Below are 17837 nucleotides of genomic sequence, written 5' to 3'. Positions count from 1 at the left end.
AGCCTCACCTTGATATCCGGACCATCTCAAAACAACACTGCCTCCCTGTTCAATCCAGGATGACCAAAAGACGAGTACATCTACTAGTCGTTGATAAGAAGCATATGTGTGCATCCCAGGAATTCTGGTCTAATATTTATATCTGGTAACTTGAGGTTTTAAAGCAAGGGACATTGTTTCAAAGCTAACCCTAAGTTATTGCATAAATTTGTTGAGCAAAGAACAATGACTTAGTTGATCCTACATTTGGGTCAACTGTGCATGCAGGTTTTCAGGGTTCTCCAAAAGGTCATATCAGATGTATACAAAGGCTTTCTGCTGATAATCCCACATCATGTGGAATTCTCAACAGCAAGTATTTGTACACTTTTAGAATGCCACTTCGAAAACAAGTTGGTCCAAGCACCCAAAAGTAACTGGAAACACTCTCTGTGGGACAAGCACATTGTAGTTCAGGCTTCTGCTACTAGAAGCCACTTGATATGACCCTCAGGCATCAGTCTGCCAACCAGCATCGTTGCGTACAGTCATACTGCCATGTAGTGTGTCTGTTTTACAGTGCTTCACTCCTGTTTGATTTTTGTGATGGCTGAAACAAAGGAATAATGTGTAACCATGAAATTCTATCTTCTGCTGGGAAAAACAGCAGCTGAAACAGTTGTCATGCTTCAAACAGCTTACATGAGTAAAACAATTTATAAGCAGTTCTCAATGATTTTGTGAATTTTTCAAAAACGTCTGTCTTCTCTGCCCCACCCTGTAGCATCTTGCTTAGAAACAAGTAAGGGTTGGCAACAGAAAAGGCATCCAGCCATAGAAAAAGTCTCAATGAACTCCAACTCCATCTGATCAATGCAAGCATGGAAAAGTGGACATAAAATTTTCCAAGTGTTATGATTGCTATATTAATGTAGGAAGTGTTTAAAAAAATATACAGTAGAAATAAAGGAAGTTTAATAATAAATTGCTATAATCCTTAAATTACACAGAGAATTAAAATTGAAGAGGCAATATAAATATATAAACAGATACGTCATTAATACACAACAATTAATAAAACTTATGAAGATTTTTATTTGAAATCAATATGGCTAATGTAAATCAAGAACATCACAACACAAGAATCTTGAAAAGTTCGCACAAAAATGAGATTTAAAAATGAAAATTTAAAAATATTCACATTCATTATTGTAAAGTTTACGACAGTCAAAAAAAGTTTTTAAATGACCATGTTATGATAAAATCTTTGTTTTTGTTAAAACATTGCGCTTTGTTAATGGATGAGGTAAAACACTATTTGTAAGGACAAAAAGGATGTTAATTTCTAACACAAATTCACAGAATATATTATGACTGCTAGTTCAGTATGTCTTTTATCTTTGAAACTGAGATAACTAGAACATAAAACATCAGTGCCACAAAAATAACAAAACTATCACTTCAATCCAGTCACACTAAACGATGGAAGATGATGATGAGTGTGGAAGTACAAGAATCGTCTGCCATCTGAAATAAAAGCAAACCAAAACTTTAAAAATGATTTAGAAAAAAAAAACAAAAAATGTTATGAATATACTTTATATCAGTAGTTCCCCAAAACCCTTTAACATTCACCATACTCTATCAAGTGCGATGCTTATTTATTCACATTTTCAATTAACCCTTTAGCATCCAGGTTACTGTGAAATGATATGCCTATTGTTCCCTGCAATTTGTTTTGAATTAATCATGCATTATCTTGTAGTTTTAAGATTTTGATGATGTGATTGTTTATTTTTAGAATGACATTTTAGGGTAAGTGTAAGAGGCCAGATCTAGTAGGTTTTGATATAGAATAGGTAGACTATTTCTGTCAGATATGGCTAGTTTAAATGCTAAAGGGTTAATTAAACATTATCTTAGTAATATCAAGATTTAGATGATGTGACTTTATTTTTTGAATGGCACATAAGATGGGTGCGAGAGGCTGGATCTGGCTAGTTTTAACATAAAACAGGTAGAATTTTTGGGCCAGATGCAACTAGTTTAAATGTTAAAGGGTGAGATTAAAATGAAATTTTCTCACAGACCCCAGTATTTTGAAAGATCTTACTCAAGGTGATTTCACTAACTGACAATATACACATTCTTCCGGTTTCATCTCTCAAAAGATATGCAAGTGAATAATTATATGCTGAGGAATTAAACATTTTACACAGCAGCCTTTTAAAATTTTGAACACAGATCATAGACCCCAGTACTACATTTGAGAATCCTTAGAAATCTACAAAGCCCAAGTTAGGAAATGCTGCTTTATTATAATTATTATAATGACAGGTGAAAATTTTGATTAGCTCATCTGTCTGCTGCCTATAAGCATACTTAATAATAAGATAATTTTATGCATTTATGTTTATTTAGCTGAATGAAATAGCACATCAGGAAAATGATACAGACAGGCATTTTATATCAGTGAAAAAAAAATTCATATCTACTCTGTAATCCCAAACTAAGTACACCAAGAACTATGGTTCCTGGAGATGTCCACATTTTATTAAAAGGTGAGAAATTTAGCTTCATGATTCTAGGATTAAAAAATTCTTTGCACAAGATGAAGAGGTATCATAACGGTCAAATAATATTGATCTAGTTATGTTCAAAATTACAATATGCATATGGATTTTTGTTTTGTCACTTTTTCATCTTGTAGATATTATTCTAACAATATTTTTAACATTATACGTACACTAAAAGTAGCTTTTGTTTTTTTCTTCTACTTGCTACACGTGGAAGAATCAGTGTCTATGACTTTTGTAGGCCTCTCAAAACTAGAGATATTGATGCTAATGTTCCTCCTGAATCTTTGTAAGATAACACCTGCAGGAAAGGTACAAGGAAGGAGGGAATTCCTGAGGGACAACATTCTGGGAAGGATTAATGTGGAATCTGGGGGTGGGGAAGGAGGGTTAAGCATAAAAGAATTTTTTTTAATTAAAGTCTTTTCTAATCCTTAAATCAGAAATGATATGAAAGCAAAATTTCAATAAACTAATGCACTATAAAACAAGCATTACAGCTGAATACGAAAGAATAGGAATGGTTACAGCACTAATTAATACAAACAAAATACATTTTTTTCTTTTTCTATTTCAAAATTAAAAATAAGTATGAAATAAAATAAACATCAACTTACAATGAGAAGTATGAATTTTCGGCAGGTTATTTTACGAGGAATTTCCCAAGTAAGAAACTAATTGCAACAATTATTAAGCCAACTATGCAAACAACAATAGGCCAGGTCTTTTCAGAGTGATTTCCAACACATGTCACTGCGTCAGAAGCAATGCTTTCTTCCTTTTTCTCATCAGGTTCAACAGAATCAACTGAATCAACAGTGCTCTTTTCCTGTACCTCATCATTTATATTGGTATTCTCTTCTTCCTCTATTTCAGCAGCCTTTGCTGCTGCTCTCATTTTGATCCTTCGAGTTAATACTGTGGTTAAACTTTCTGATATTGGTGTGTATACTTCTGTTTTTTCCTGAAAAATAAAGATTAAAAATATACATTTTAAAAACGATTTATTTTCTGTATGATGCAACTTCCTTAAACGGCTGTTTGAAAAGATATCCAAAACCATTAAAAAAAAACAAAAACAAACAAATAATGAAACTTTAGTTTATAGATTGCCTCAGTCTATAACTGGAATGAGCAGGAGCCAAAGGGGAGCCTCTACTTAATTGATCTGCTAGAAATCTTCCTCAAATTGTATTAACATTTTAAATAAAAGACACTGACTAATGAAATCCCTAATATACACAAAGATGGGATGGAACACTTGCTTGATAAGGGTTATTCTGGGACTAAACTAGGATATGCCACCTTTTTAGATTGCTCAATATGACAGCTTTGAATCTGATACAGTATCTTCAAGAAGGAATTGCCTAAAATGTTAACTGATGTGCTATAGCTATTAAATAACATTTCTCTTCTTTATCCTGGCATAGGCATGGCTGTGTTGTAACAATGTTCATTTTATAATCATGTTATTTTGGTTATCTCTTTGCATAACACCCTGGGCAAGTGTCTTTCTACTGCAACCTTCAGTTGGCTGATCAATGTATTGTGAGTGAAACTGGGAGAGAAATTTTACAAGAGCCCCACTGTATGGCTAAAAAGCTCACTTTGCAACCATGTAGTTTCAGGTCCAACCCCTGTGTTGCACCTTGGGCAAATGTCTTCTACTGTGGCCCTAGGTTGACCAAAGCCTTGAGTGGATTTGGTAGATGGCAAATGAATGAGGTCTGTTGTTTATGTATACAGAAATGGCTGTGTAATAAGAAGCTTACTTCCCAAGCACATGATTCTGGGTTCAGTCCCACTGTGTGGGACACCTTGGGCAAATGCCTCCTACTATAGCCTTGGGCCAACCAAAGCCTTATGAGTGGATTTGGTAGAAGGAAACAGGAAGAAGCCTGTTGTGTGTGTGTGTGTGTGTGTGTGTGTGTGTGTGTGTGTGTGTGTGTGTGTGTGTGTGTGTGTGTGTGTGTGTGTGTGTGTGTGTATATATATATAGATAGATAGATACACACACATATATATATACATATATATACATACATGTGTGTATGTATTTGAGTGTGTTTGTCCCCGCCACCATCGCTTGACAACTGATGTTGGCATGTTTACGTCACTGTAACATAGCAGTTCAGCAAAAGAGACTGATAGAATAAGTACTAGGCTTATAAAGAATAAGCCCTGGGGTCAATTTGTTCGACTAAAAGATGGTGCTCCAACATGGCCGCAGTCAAATGACTGAAACAAGTAAAAGAAAATAAAAAGAAAAAATGTGTGCACATTATGTGACAGTTGCGAAGGGGTATCATCGACATAAAAGTGAGGTCATGGTAGGTGGGGGGATACATTACCTTGCTCAGAAACAGGTGATGGTTAGTGACAGGCATCCTGTTGTAGAAAATCTGCTTCAACAAATTCTTTCTGAGCCATGCAAGCATAGAAGGAGAGTGGACGTTGAGATGTATACTTGCTTGCTCTCATATCTATTTTCATCGATTGTCAGTAATTATTATCTATCTTTCAAGTAAAGGATCTTTTATTTCACACATCTTCAAAAAGATGCAATACCAGCAGATGGTTGAATGGAGAACTGACAACAACACTGCTTATAGCTCATGCTTTTCAGAAGCACAAATGCAAACACACATACAACAGACTTCCTTCAGTTTCAATCTACAAAATACCCTCACAAGATTTCGTTCAGCTCAGGAACATAATAGCAACACTTGCCCAAGGTGCCATGCAGTAGGATTGAACCTGAAACTACATGGATAGAAAGTGAACATCTTAACCACACAACCATACTTCTGTGTGTGAGTATGTGTGTGCACACATACATTTATTTCTTCTTCTTTGCAATGACACTATATGTTTAGGTTTCCTGTAAACAATACATCCTAGAACTTGCCGGTTTTGATGTGTGAAGACCAATGGAATAAAAATACCAAATCTGTAAAAAAGGTAATGGTTGACAACAGGCTGGGTTGTCTTCTCCTAAATTTCATTTGTTTAAAAATTAATGTTACCCTTATAGATATTTCAACAAAAAGGTTATGGGTGTCACACACACATTTAGTATTCCATTGTCCCTGTAGAGAAGGCCTGTTATTTCACAGGACTCAGTAACTCACTTTATTGTTGGCAGCTCTTACTGAAATGTCTAATGCCCATTTCTTACAGCTAACAGCATCTTAACTTATTCAGAAGTAGATTAGTCTCTTCTGCTTAATTTTAGAAAACTGAACCCATGGCACCCTGTTTAATATGAAAATGTTTATGTAATGTTTTCAATAAAAATGTCTCTCCAGCTTACAGACTCAGAAGTTGGATCCTATGTGAATGTTCAAGATGTTTATTTTCCTTCTGAATGGGATGCTGGTCAGTCACAGTTAACCATCACCAGATACCACTAGCACTAATTTTCAGCTGAGTATTCTAGAGCAACAGGGAATAAAGTATTTTACTCAAGGATACAATGTGTCCAGTCTGAGGATTGACCCCCTTGATTTAATGATTATGAGCTCAACTACTTCATCATACACCTTCTCTTATAATAAGAGTTTATCACATCAGAACAAAGAAATTTGCCATGACTTACTGTAGTTATCCTGGTTGATGTAAAGGAAGTAACAGGAGTCTGTTCAACGCCTTCATTCGAAAGCTCTGTGACAACTGATTGGCTGTCAACGACCTCTTCCAGTTGAGTTGTACTGTCTTCCGTAATTTCTTTTGTAACATCTTCACTTGGTGGTACGGTTTCCAAATCTTCAGCTGGAGCTACAATTTTTTCTTCAGGCGGAGCTATTATTGGTGTGCTTTCTCGAGACGGTTTCTCTGGGGTGCCTATGTCTCTCTTTACAGGAAGCTTTGTTCGGGTGCGAGATCGAGAACGGGAACGTGATTTTGAGCGACGTCTCTAATAGCAAAACGAAAAATTAAACATTCTAAATTTACCTTAAAATTCAAATATTTTAACACTTTAAAAAACTTGGATGAGTCAGAATTTAATCCTTTTGTGATATTTCAAATGGAAAACACAACTGTGTGTTTCAAAGATAAAAAATTTATAAGGTTCAGTAGCAGAATAACTTTCTCATTAAACTATGTTTGGAACAAGTAAATAAAAATTTTTCATCTAAACTTATGAGGGTAGATTTTTATTCAAATATGAACCTTTTAAAAATGGACAGTTTGTATAATCAAATTTGGTACCAAAAGGATTAAACAACATGTAGGCTTGGATATAATTTCATTTTAATAAAATGATCTCTACATTGAAACAAAATATGATGTAAAGAGAGATTTTATTCATTCTCACCAATTCCCACAGACTAAGGAAGCTCTAAGCACAAGGTCAAATTACACAGCAAATGGAACAGTGTTCAATGTATACAGTCATTTATTCTATTAAACCTAGAAGATGAGATATAGCTGACTGCCATGAGATTTAAACTCATAAGCTATAGGAACAAAATTATATATTGTAAAGCATTTAATCCAGCCTCTTGGACTTTTGCCAACTCTAAATGCTACATACTACTAATAATAAATGATGTATAATGATGATCCCTGCTCCTTACCCTCTAGCATTTAAACCTCGCTATATCTGACCTGAAGAGTCTACCTGTTTTATGTTCAGACTGGATAGATCAAGCCTCTCACACCTCCAAACAATGTTATTCTAAAAATAAATGATCACATCTTTGAAACCTCAAAGCTACAGGATAATTAATGAGTGAATTCAAAATGTGAACAAATAAATATCAGATTTGATAGAGTAATCTGAATGCTGAAAGTTAAAGAAGTGGTAGTTTTATGAAGTAGTTTGTTTTGACTGCAATATCTTACTGGTACCTATTAATTCCAGCAGGATGGAAAGCAGAATTCATCTAAATGGAATTTGAACCAAGGACACTCAACCTAAATATTGTAAGGCATTCAGTTTGATGCCCTACAGATTCTACCAACTTTCAATAATTTTTAGGTGTAACATTAACAATGATGAAGGCAGTGAGCTGGCAGAACTTTTAGTATGCCAGATAAAATTGCTTAGCAATATTTCATCCATTTGCATGTTCTGAGTTCAAATTTTGTCAATGTATTTAGTTAAGTTGTTTTATATTGTTCAAACTTTGAACAATATAAAACAACCTAACTAAATATATGAGCTACTGTGTAAAGCAGAAAAACATGAAATTCTACAAGCAGGCATGTATCTTATGCAAAATCTGTGATGAGCCTAAATATAGGATAAAATCTTTATAAGAATTTATCAAGTAGTTAGCGTGAAAAACCGCATAAAGGAAAAATTTATTAATTATTCCCGTTAAATATATTGATTTATATTAAGAGCATTACTATACATAAATGCCTCACGCGAGGAAGGACTCGTAAAGTCAAAACTACCATAATAATATATATATATATATATATATATATATATATATATATATCAGTGGCGACCCAGCCACTCGGGCTGTTCAGGCTTAGCTTGAGTATAAACTTAGTGAAGTGAACATGTATTTGCAAGCTGATTTAATTTCTGCCAACATTAACTTCAAGTATGTAATTTCAGCCAATAACTCGGGTTCCTTTGATTGAACCTGGTAGTTTTGACTTTAAGAGTCCCTCCTAGCATGAGGCATTTATGTATAGTAATACCCTTTATATAAATATATAAGGTGGCATTTCACAATTTACAACCGAAAGGCACAAATATAGTTGTGACTAAGGATGCAAATCAGCACCATCAGAAACAAAGAGTCAAAACAACTCTTAGCAATGGGTAAGCACTTATCTAATGACTGACAAGGGAAACAAGCTCTCAACAGCAAGTGTGAAGGAGCCAGATCCTTGATAATTTTAGATTTGTTTAGTCCTCATCAGTGACCCTTACCCAGTTGCTGAGGGTTAAAACTTAACATATTCATATATTCATATTTTGAGTTCTATTTTTCCCGTTTGCATCAACATACGTATGTATGCAAATACATACATACATACATTACATATAAATAGGGGAAGGGAATGTGTTTATTATTTGTGCTTCCTTGTCTTAACATTGCATGATTGTTGTAAATGAATGTTATTCATTTCCAAAATGCTGTGAAACAAGTTTAGTCATACAGAAATATTACTTTGCTTGGAAACAGATAAATGTTGGCAACAGGAAAGGCATCAGGCTATAGAAAATCTGGTTCAAACCCTGTCTGATTCATGCAAGCATGGAAAAGTGGACGTTATGATGATGATGATGAACACTTACTCGAGTAGATTTATTTCTCTTGTACTCTTCCAGAAGTGGTGTTGCACTTGTAAGATTTGATGCTGGTTCCCATGAGTCTTCTTCTGCACCAAAATTTTTCCATCGAATAAGGTATTCTATTTGCCCTCTTTTCTTCCTGTCTTTGAGCACAGCTCCAATCTTCAATTACAGAAATAAAAAACTTTTTTAAAAATACAATTTATTTTAAAATGTTTAAAGCAGTGGTTCTCAAGCAGGGTCCAGATAAGATTTTGTTAAAATTTATCTGTAATAAATTTGTTATACAAAATAATTTGTTATATTCACAAAATATTTTAATACAGTTCCTAATAATTAATTATAAAAATATATGTTTATTTTAAACATTGAATAACTAGGAGGGTCCATCTAAGTAAAATATGAATCAAAGGGGATTCACAGCCATAAAATGGTTGCGAAACACTGCTTTAAAGGATAAGATTACTAGAAAGGATTTTTTCCTTTTTTAATTGTAAAAATATTGGTCATCAACCAATATATTTTCTCTTTTACCAAATATCTGAATACAATTTCACCTAATTAACTATTGGGCTGTACATCTTGACAGAAAAATTAACAGCTTATGGTTGAAATGGTTTTGTTGATAAATCGCTTAACTTTAGAACATCAGTGTTTGGCAGAGAAAGTCCATGTCAGAAGTTAACAATACAAGAGACTAGGCTAGCTTTGTAAGAAAATATAAACAATGATATACTATCTTTGTTGGAAAACTAATGTCATGCATTTGGCTTTGGATTCCTCTGTAATGTGGAAATACAGATAATAAATAGTGGTCAATGATAACTCCTTTTTATTTTTGCTTTCGTTTGAAGGTCATTAAATCCTATCTTGCTAGTATTTCTGTTTAACCCCAGGTCATCTCTAATCCAGCTGATCTATGATCACAATATTCCAGTCATGATCATCCAATCTTTTCAATTATAGTGTCAATTACTATCAAATGTATCTTTCCTCATTCTTAAGATAGATTTTTATTTCAAGGGACATTTGGCTGCTCTTTTTAGCAGTCAAGTAACCATTAGAGGCTCTTTTGTTGACTTGTCTACTTCTCAATAGTCATTGTTCTTGCTCAAACCTAATGCTGGCAAAGCATTGATGGGTGAGGAGAAAGAATACATGCAGCCAGAGATTCAGCTCACATTCTTTCTGGCATTCTAGTTAATGAGTGTGTATGCTTGTGTGTAGAGACTACATGTGAAACATTAAATATGTATGTTATTCTGTTATTACTATACTCTATATATCTAATAAGTGTTGTTACTACTGTAATTGCAACTTGAAACAATCCATTTTACATTTACATACATAAAATAAGAAAATTTAATCAAACATTTATTTGTAATAGTACAATATTTTCTGGTATGACTCAGTGAACAACTTCGATAATTTATACAAGTTTCACATCCAACAAGATTCTTTATTCAATAATATTTTGTGGAAATGCTTAAAACTAAGTCTTCCTTGTGTAATCTACTACTTATCTATTGACATACCCATTTCACACAAGTGGTAGAAGATAACTTTCAAGTAAACGAGAAAAGCATTTTATCAAATTTAGATATTAATCTAATCACTTAACCCTTTAGTATTTAGATTACTCTGTCAAATGTAATATTTATTCATAATGTTTTGAATAAATCATGCATTATCTCATAGCTTCAAGATTTTAATGATGAGAGTGTTTATTTTTTTGAATGACACTGTATAGTAGGTGTGAGAGGCTAGATCTGGCCAGTTTGAACTGAAAACAAGTAGAACATTTGGGCCAAATATGGCCAATTTAAATGCTAAAGGGCTAAGCTCACAAACTGAAACCAATAATAATTCCCTATACCCACCACATGAATAATATCAGTGATGTAGTGTAGCTTTTAGCCAATTAAGATTTTCTATTTTTCTACTACATTCATATCAACTGTTTACAAGTATTAAGCAGTATCTTTTACAACCAGTTGCCACTATTGCAACAGTTTTTGTTTCTCTAGACTTTTTTGCAATCCTTATTTGCAATCCTTCTGATAAATTCAGCATGCATGATTTTCTTAACAATCTGCTTCCTTTCAATCCTACAGTGTCATATTCTCCCAACACATCTTGTATTTATCAACATCGTCCAGTGAGTTGAAATTTAAAGTATTACTAAGTTAGTAACACAAGTTGACATTTAATGTTCAACTTCTGTCACCAAATCTCAAATATTGAGTCTAAGGGAAAGAACTTATTTAAATAGTTATTTAAATAGTCAAATGAAGGCAGTATGTGAAAGAAGTGTTTAACCTTTTAGAATTCAGATTTTTCAGTCAGATTAATACTTATTTATTCACATTGTTTTAAATTGAATATGCATTATCTAGTGCTTAAATAATAACACTGCAATTTTCTCCTACTGTCTGCATTGAGAAACTAAAGAAAATTAATGGTAAATGCCACAAAAAAAAAAAAAAAAGAGCATCACATACTCTGCTTCTGGACTACTCAACAACCAAAATACTTAATTCAGACATCATTTATCACAGAAGGTTGGAATGACTAAGGCATTCATGAACCTGAAGTCCATATCTGTTGAGCATGTTTTGGCATAATATCTGCTCAGACAATTCTATAATTAATTAACTAGCTAGCTAGATAATGGGTAATGTACTGAACTGTGAGAGATTAATATCCTAGCTAAAAGAAAATAGGTTTTTGGCATGTCTCACGACAAATATTGGATTTAAAGGTTTGGCCTCATGACCTGGGTTCTTAATTCAACTCATAAGAGTTGATTTGCCAGTGTGTGTACAAAAGAATATGAACCTTTTGGGGTTGACACATTGGTTCTGATGTTAAAGAAAATATTTTTACACAGATCTAGTTTTTCAAACCAATTAAGAATTTTTTTTGTTTGGAAAGCTAGAATTTTGTAGTCTTAGTCAGTCAGACCCATCTGGTATCTACATGATGGAAAGCATAATTGTTTTTCAGATGACATTAATTTTTGAGAAATTAATGAGAGCTGGAGTTGAAAAAGTTGGAAGAACACAATGGCAGTTGTTGTGTGAATAGAAAAGGTGTAGGTAAAAGTGCAAGTTGGTATTTTGAGAGTGAACAGAACTGAAAATGTATAGACTGATGATGATAGAAATAGAGAAAATAGGAGATGGTAGAGGTTAACTATCCAAGATGGGTAAAAGTTGTTCATAAAAGAGATGAAAACAAGGGATTCCTCCTAAGGGAGTGCAGTAGCACTGATAGACTCATTGATAAAATTACCATGGAATTACGGCGAACTGGACAAAAATCTGGGCCCTTAATGTGGTTCATGAAAAAGTTACCATCTTTAGTCCTCATCTTAGGATTAATGGTCATCTCTGGTTATTTTTAAAACTCAGTGGTGAAGGGGAAACAGTTGAGGGTAAAGAGGAATTTAATTAACTGGAGAAGAGTGGTAGCACTGGATTCAAACGAAGGCAGCACATCAAAGTGCTTAACCCTTTAATATTCAGATTTCTCTGTCAAATGTAATACTTATTCATTCACACTGTTTTAAATTAATTATGCATTATCTTGTAGCTTCAAGATAATGATGATGCGATTGTTTATTTTTTTAGAATGACATTGTAGGGTAGGTGTGAGAAGCCAGATCTGGCTGGTTCGAGCACGAAACAAGAATATTTGGGCTAGATATGGCCGGGTTAAATGCTAAAAGGGTTAAGGGCTCAGAGCTTGTTGTTGTAGAGTATGACAGTGTAAAGGGATTTTACATCCATGATGAAAAGAAGTCATGAAGATTCAGGAAAGAAGGAAATGGAGTCGAGAAGGTTAAGTTCATGGCTGGTATCCTTAATGACAGCAGAACAGTGATTAACGAGTGGCAGGAGTTTATTAAGGTAGCAGGAGAGAAGTTCAACAAGACTACTACAGGGAAAGATGATGAAGTAACCAGGATAGCTGGGCCCACACACATTTGGAAGAAAATAGATCTTAGAAGTACAAAGTATGTTGATGAGATTCATAGCTGTAGGAGGAATTTCGGAAGAGATTAGCAAGTTAATAGTATAGGGATAACATTGAGTAATCTGCAAAGCTGAAATATATAGATAAGATGACTTACAGAATATTTTATAATTTTGACAATACGATCTTCAAGCAGGTACAAAGTACAAGATGGTTAAGACTATATTGAAATTTAGAGGACAGAACAAAAACATATTCAGGAAAGAAGTCTAGGTTTGTGTAATTTCTAACTTTAGGTGATTGTCTTTCTTTTTAAATAACATTGTGTATCTACCCTATTTACAAATGAAAAGATAGATGGGAAAAAAACTTTGATAACTGAAATAGTTTGTAGTTTATGACAAAGGATTCACTGTTAGCAGGACAATAAATACTTGTGAAGAAGAGGAAGTCAACCACAGGGAACAGTTTTCAATTAGCATTTGAATAAAGTATTAGATATAGAACTTGTCTCCATTCTTGTTTTTTTTTTGTGTAAGAGGGATCGCTTTTATACTCAACCTAGTTACAAAAATTGAGATGAAAGTACAAAATTATATTAATTATCACAGTTAAGATAATCAGACTTTTTTCAAGAGATAATCAAACTATTAAGATCATTTTAACATCCGTTAGTGACTTGAAAATATCTATGTCATGGTATATAACCACACCTGTCAATCTTGTATCAGCTGATCTATCAGAAGTATAACATTTAAAAATTCAAGCACTTTTTTTTCCACTCATAATGTAGAAATCATTCATATATTGCATCTGTATGAAAACCAGCGACTTCTTGTATACATTAGCTGATGCTTTTAAATTCCGCTGAGGTTGACTTTGCCTTTCAGGGCTGATGAAATAAGTACCAGTCATGCACTAGGGTTAATGTACTTGACTAGTTCCCTCCATCTAAATTTCAGGCGTTGTACCTGTAGTAGAAAAGATTATTATTATAGGGAAACTGGCTGCACCAGTGATCATAATAGGTTCTCCCAGGTGAGATGACAGCAATTAATATAGTTTAAACTTTTGTAAGAAAAAACATGAATAGGCAAAAGTAAAAGAGTTTATTAGGTAGAAATGGTATGCAGCAGGATGCTAGCCATAAGGACAAAAGACATTACAGTAGCAGAAGACACAGTGACTAAACAATATATCAGTGGGCCATTGTTGGAGCATAATGTGAATATTTATCAATCAGCCATTTGGCTTTTTTTCCAGTGTTGTTCAGAATGCTTGCATGTGTAGCAGGTCTGTTAGAGATAAATGAACAGTATTCTAGGGTGGGTGATGATTGAACTTTGTAGAGCAATCAGACATTGCTCACGGTTTATCTTTTACTTTCAATCATTGGATTATAGTCATACTGGTGCACTGCCTTGAAGGGTTGAGTCAAACAAATCAACTCCTGAACTTAATTCTTTTTTAATTTTAAAGTCTTTGGTGCTTATTCTATCACTCTCTTGCTAAATTGCTAAGTTACAAGGTATAAACAAACTGACACTGGCTGTCAAGGTGGTGTGTAGGTGTGTAAACACACATGATGTGCTTCCACAGTTTCTATCTGCCAAATTCACCCACAAAGCATTAGTCAGTCTGGGGTTATAGAAGAGCACATTTGTCTAAGGTGTTGCACAGTGGGATTGAAACTTGAAAGTACATGGTTGCAAAATTAACCTCTTAACCAACCAACTAGACCTGCACCTTCTGAAGTACTTCTTCCACCCACTGAACAGGAATGGTATTCTTCAAAATGTAATGTTGGGAAAATTACAAGTGCTATGTCTACAATGGGTCTTCAGAGATTGCAAAGTAAGAAATCAGCATCTGTGGCATTTTTGAGAGCTTTAGATGTGTTTTGTATACAAGTAAAGGAGATAGAGTGAAAGTTCTTTATGTGCGAGATGTTTAAAAATGAGGATGCATTTAACAGCAGTCCAAACAGTTTACAAAAACTGAAAGAAAAGCCTACTGCAGGTCCTGCCAAACAGAAGCTTCCTATCAACTGACACATATAAAAGGATAGAGGAGCTTTTGTTAATGTTTAAGCTCTGTATCAAACCCGTTTGATCAGATCTATTATAAACATTTTTCCAAGCATGCTCCTCTTTTTATGTGTATGATGAATTACATTTTATAATGCACCCATCTTCAGTTTACAGTGGTAAAAAAAAAAAAAAAACTCGGTGTTTATGCACAAGTAAATATGACTTGCCAGCAAATAGATTACTTTTGATAATTATTTTAGGCGGCATTGTATGAAGTTACAAACAGATTAATACATCTTCTGTCTTCCTAGACCATACAAAATGTGACAGCTGGAAGAAACAAGGCTACACTACCATTTGGCTGGTACTCATTTAATCTGAGCTGACGGGACCAATGTGAAATTAAGTATCTGGTTCAAGGACACAATTTGCCACTTGATACAGGGATTGAATCCACAACCTTCTGACTGTGAGCCCAACACTAACACTACGCTATTTACCTTTACTAAAATGGTAGGGTGTGATAAAAAGGGTATTTAGCTGTTATTTCTAGCAAGAGGATTGATTGCATTGAGACTATCTCATTGCAATGACTAATCCACCATAAAAACCACTGCCAAAGTTAATTAGGCAACCAAGCTAAGAGAATTACCTTTTTACATCTAGTAAGTTGCCTTGGTATCTGAGACCTCATTTCATGAGTGGTGGACTTACTGTTAATTATTCCTACATGGGTCACATTTGAAAATGTGGTTTTCTGTTAATCTGCTACAAGTCCCACATGATCATGTACCCATTACTTGTAGTAAAAACCACAATTTAAGACATCATGATGAAAACCTTTGAATTAATGAAAGTATTATTGTATCTTATAACAGAGTTAACTAAGTTCCAGAAAACTATTGCTATTTATATCAATATGAAAGAGGTCATCAGTTTCTACATTATGTAATCAAAATATTCCACTTGAGGAAGATTTGGCTTCAAGTTTCAGCAGACTGAACGGCCATGCAGAAGCTGCCTTGGTTCATTGTAGTCTACTGTAATTATTATAACTGCTTAAACTCTAGCCTGTCATATCAAACATTTGTCACCAGCTGTGACTAAACTGTTTTTTTTTAAAACAAAAAATAATGGAACAGAATAATTTCCCCTTTTGTTTTCTTTCAGCTGCTGCTAAATTAATTTTTGATTCTTTGTTTAGACATGTTATCTTTAAGTTGTTCAATTTATATATATACATACATATATCATTATCATTTAATGTTCATCTTTCATGCTGGCATGAATTAGATGGTCTAACAGATACTGGCAAGGCAGGGGACTGCAGCAGGTTCCACTGTGTTTTGGTATGGTTTTTATAGCTGGATGCCCTTCCTAACACCAACCACTTGTGGATTTGAAAGAGAAATTACTAATAAAATTAGCAACTACGAAAAGAGTGGTACCATAAAAACCATACCAAATTAGACACTGGAGCATGGATCCTGTCAAACTGTCCAACCTATGCCAGCATGAAACATGGAGTTAAATGATGATGTATTACACAAGTTAACACACAATATGAGAGGTTAGAAAATTACTATTTTTAAATCTCACAACGAGAGATATTCAGCAACTGTATACACAGATATTGTTTTGAGCTGAGTGGGGGTACTAGATTCCTTTGTTCAAAAATATAACACAGATCATGTAATATAGCCAGCTGGAGACGATGTCTCCTGGGGCTAAATTACAGCAACATTCGTCCTAAACCATGACTGCCATGTTATGTTGGCAAACTCTCTTTACTATAATATGAGAGCTGTCTGAAAAATACATTTCTTCACTGCACAAGTAATTTTGGTGGATTCAAAGCTGAAGTTATAAGATCCATGACAGAAATCATGTCATTGGATTTGCACATGGATATATCTAGAAGTGATGACAATAATGTCAGAATTAACTTACAAGATGTGCACTTCAATGAAAGACTTTTAGAGTTTAGAGCAGCAATGTACAAATGATGTGAATGGTGACCAGGACAAAACACGTTAAGCTAGGACACAAAGCAAAAAGATCGCAAAAAACTTTATGCTGTTTTTAGAATATTTGAAGATAGAAACCAAATAATAATAGATGCAGATCCATATGTAGAGAGACAGCGCTATGCAAGTCAGAAAAGTTGAACATGCATTCAATTGCTATAAGGTCATGCACAAAGAAAAGGAAGAAATATTGAAATATATAACCCTTTTACAATTAGGAGTGGAGGCACAATGGCCCAGTGGTTAGGGCAGCGGTCTCGCGGTCATAGGATTGTGGTTTCGATTCCCAGACCGGGCGTTGTGAGTGTTTATTGAGCGAAAACACCTAAAGCTCCACGAGGCTCCGACAGGGGATGGTGGTGAACCCTGCTGTACCCTTTCACCACAACTTTCTCTCACTCTTACTTCCTGTTTCTGTTGTGCCTGTAATTCAAAGGGTCAGCCTTGTTACCCTGTGTCACGCTGAATATCCCCGAGAACTACGTTAAGGGTACACGTGTCTGTGGAGTGCTCAGCCACTTGCACATTAATTTCACGAGCAGGCTGTTCCATTGATCGGATCAACTGGAACCCTTGACGTCGTAAGCAACGGAGTGCCAACAACAACAACAATTAAGAAAATAAAAACATCTAATTTCATTTTGCATATACTGCTCATTGCAAAACCACTAAAACAAAACTACATCCAATTCAGTTATTTTGTTCTTTACTTATGCTATTCATATCTTCTTCCCCACTACCCCAAAGTTTGGTTCCTTCTGAACTTTAACCTTTTCACATCAACTTGTCTGAAACCATCAGTTTTTCTGTGACACAAACTTCCTGTTTTAAAGGGATCTAAATTTAAAATTTCCTTTAAAACTCCATGTCAACCTATGTTCCAAACAAGGCAGTGAGCTGGCAGAATTATTAGCAGTCTAAACAAAATGCTTAGCAACATTTCATCTATTTTTTTAATGTTCCGAGTTAAAACTCTGCCAAGGTT

The 17837-nt window shown here is 34.4% G+C and overlaps 1 protein-coding gene across 3 annotated transcripts in view; it reads right to left on the bottom strand.

Moving 5' to 3' along the window:
* Nucleotides 1-1054: 1054 nt before the first annotated feature.
* LOC106880110 (uncharacterized) overlaps nucleotides 1055-17837 on the bottom strand; it is a 37988-nt gene continuing 21205 nt past the window's right edge. For all 3 annotated transcript variants that reach the window (XM_089349769.1, XM_014929926.3, XM_052966091.2), the window contains exons 2-5: nucleotides 8821-8979; nucleotides 6154-6471; nucleotides 3173-3519; nucleotides 1055-1506 (exon numbers count right to left, since the gene is read on the bottom strand). In XM_089349769.1, coding sequence (XP_089205895.1) covers nucleotides 3199-3519; nucleotides 6154-6471; nucleotides 8821-8979 — 798 coding nt within the window. In that variant the 3' untranslated portion in view covers nucleotides 1055-1506; nucleotides 3173-3198. The remainder of the gene's footprint in view (nucleotides 1507-3172; nucleotides 3520-6153; nucleotides 6472-8820; nucleotides 8980-17837) is intronic.

The sequence above is a fragment of the Octopus bimaculoides genome, chromosome 3 (genome assembly GCF_046866305.1).
Source record: "Octopus bimaculoides isolate indiv1 chromosome 3, ASM4686630v1, whole genome shotgun sequence".
Classification (NCBI taxonomy): domain Eukaryota; kingdom Metazoa; phylum Mollusca; class Cephalopoda; order Octopoda; family Octopodidae; genus Octopus; species Octopus bimaculoides.
This window is presented reverse-complemented; position numbering and strand designations above follow the sequence as displayed.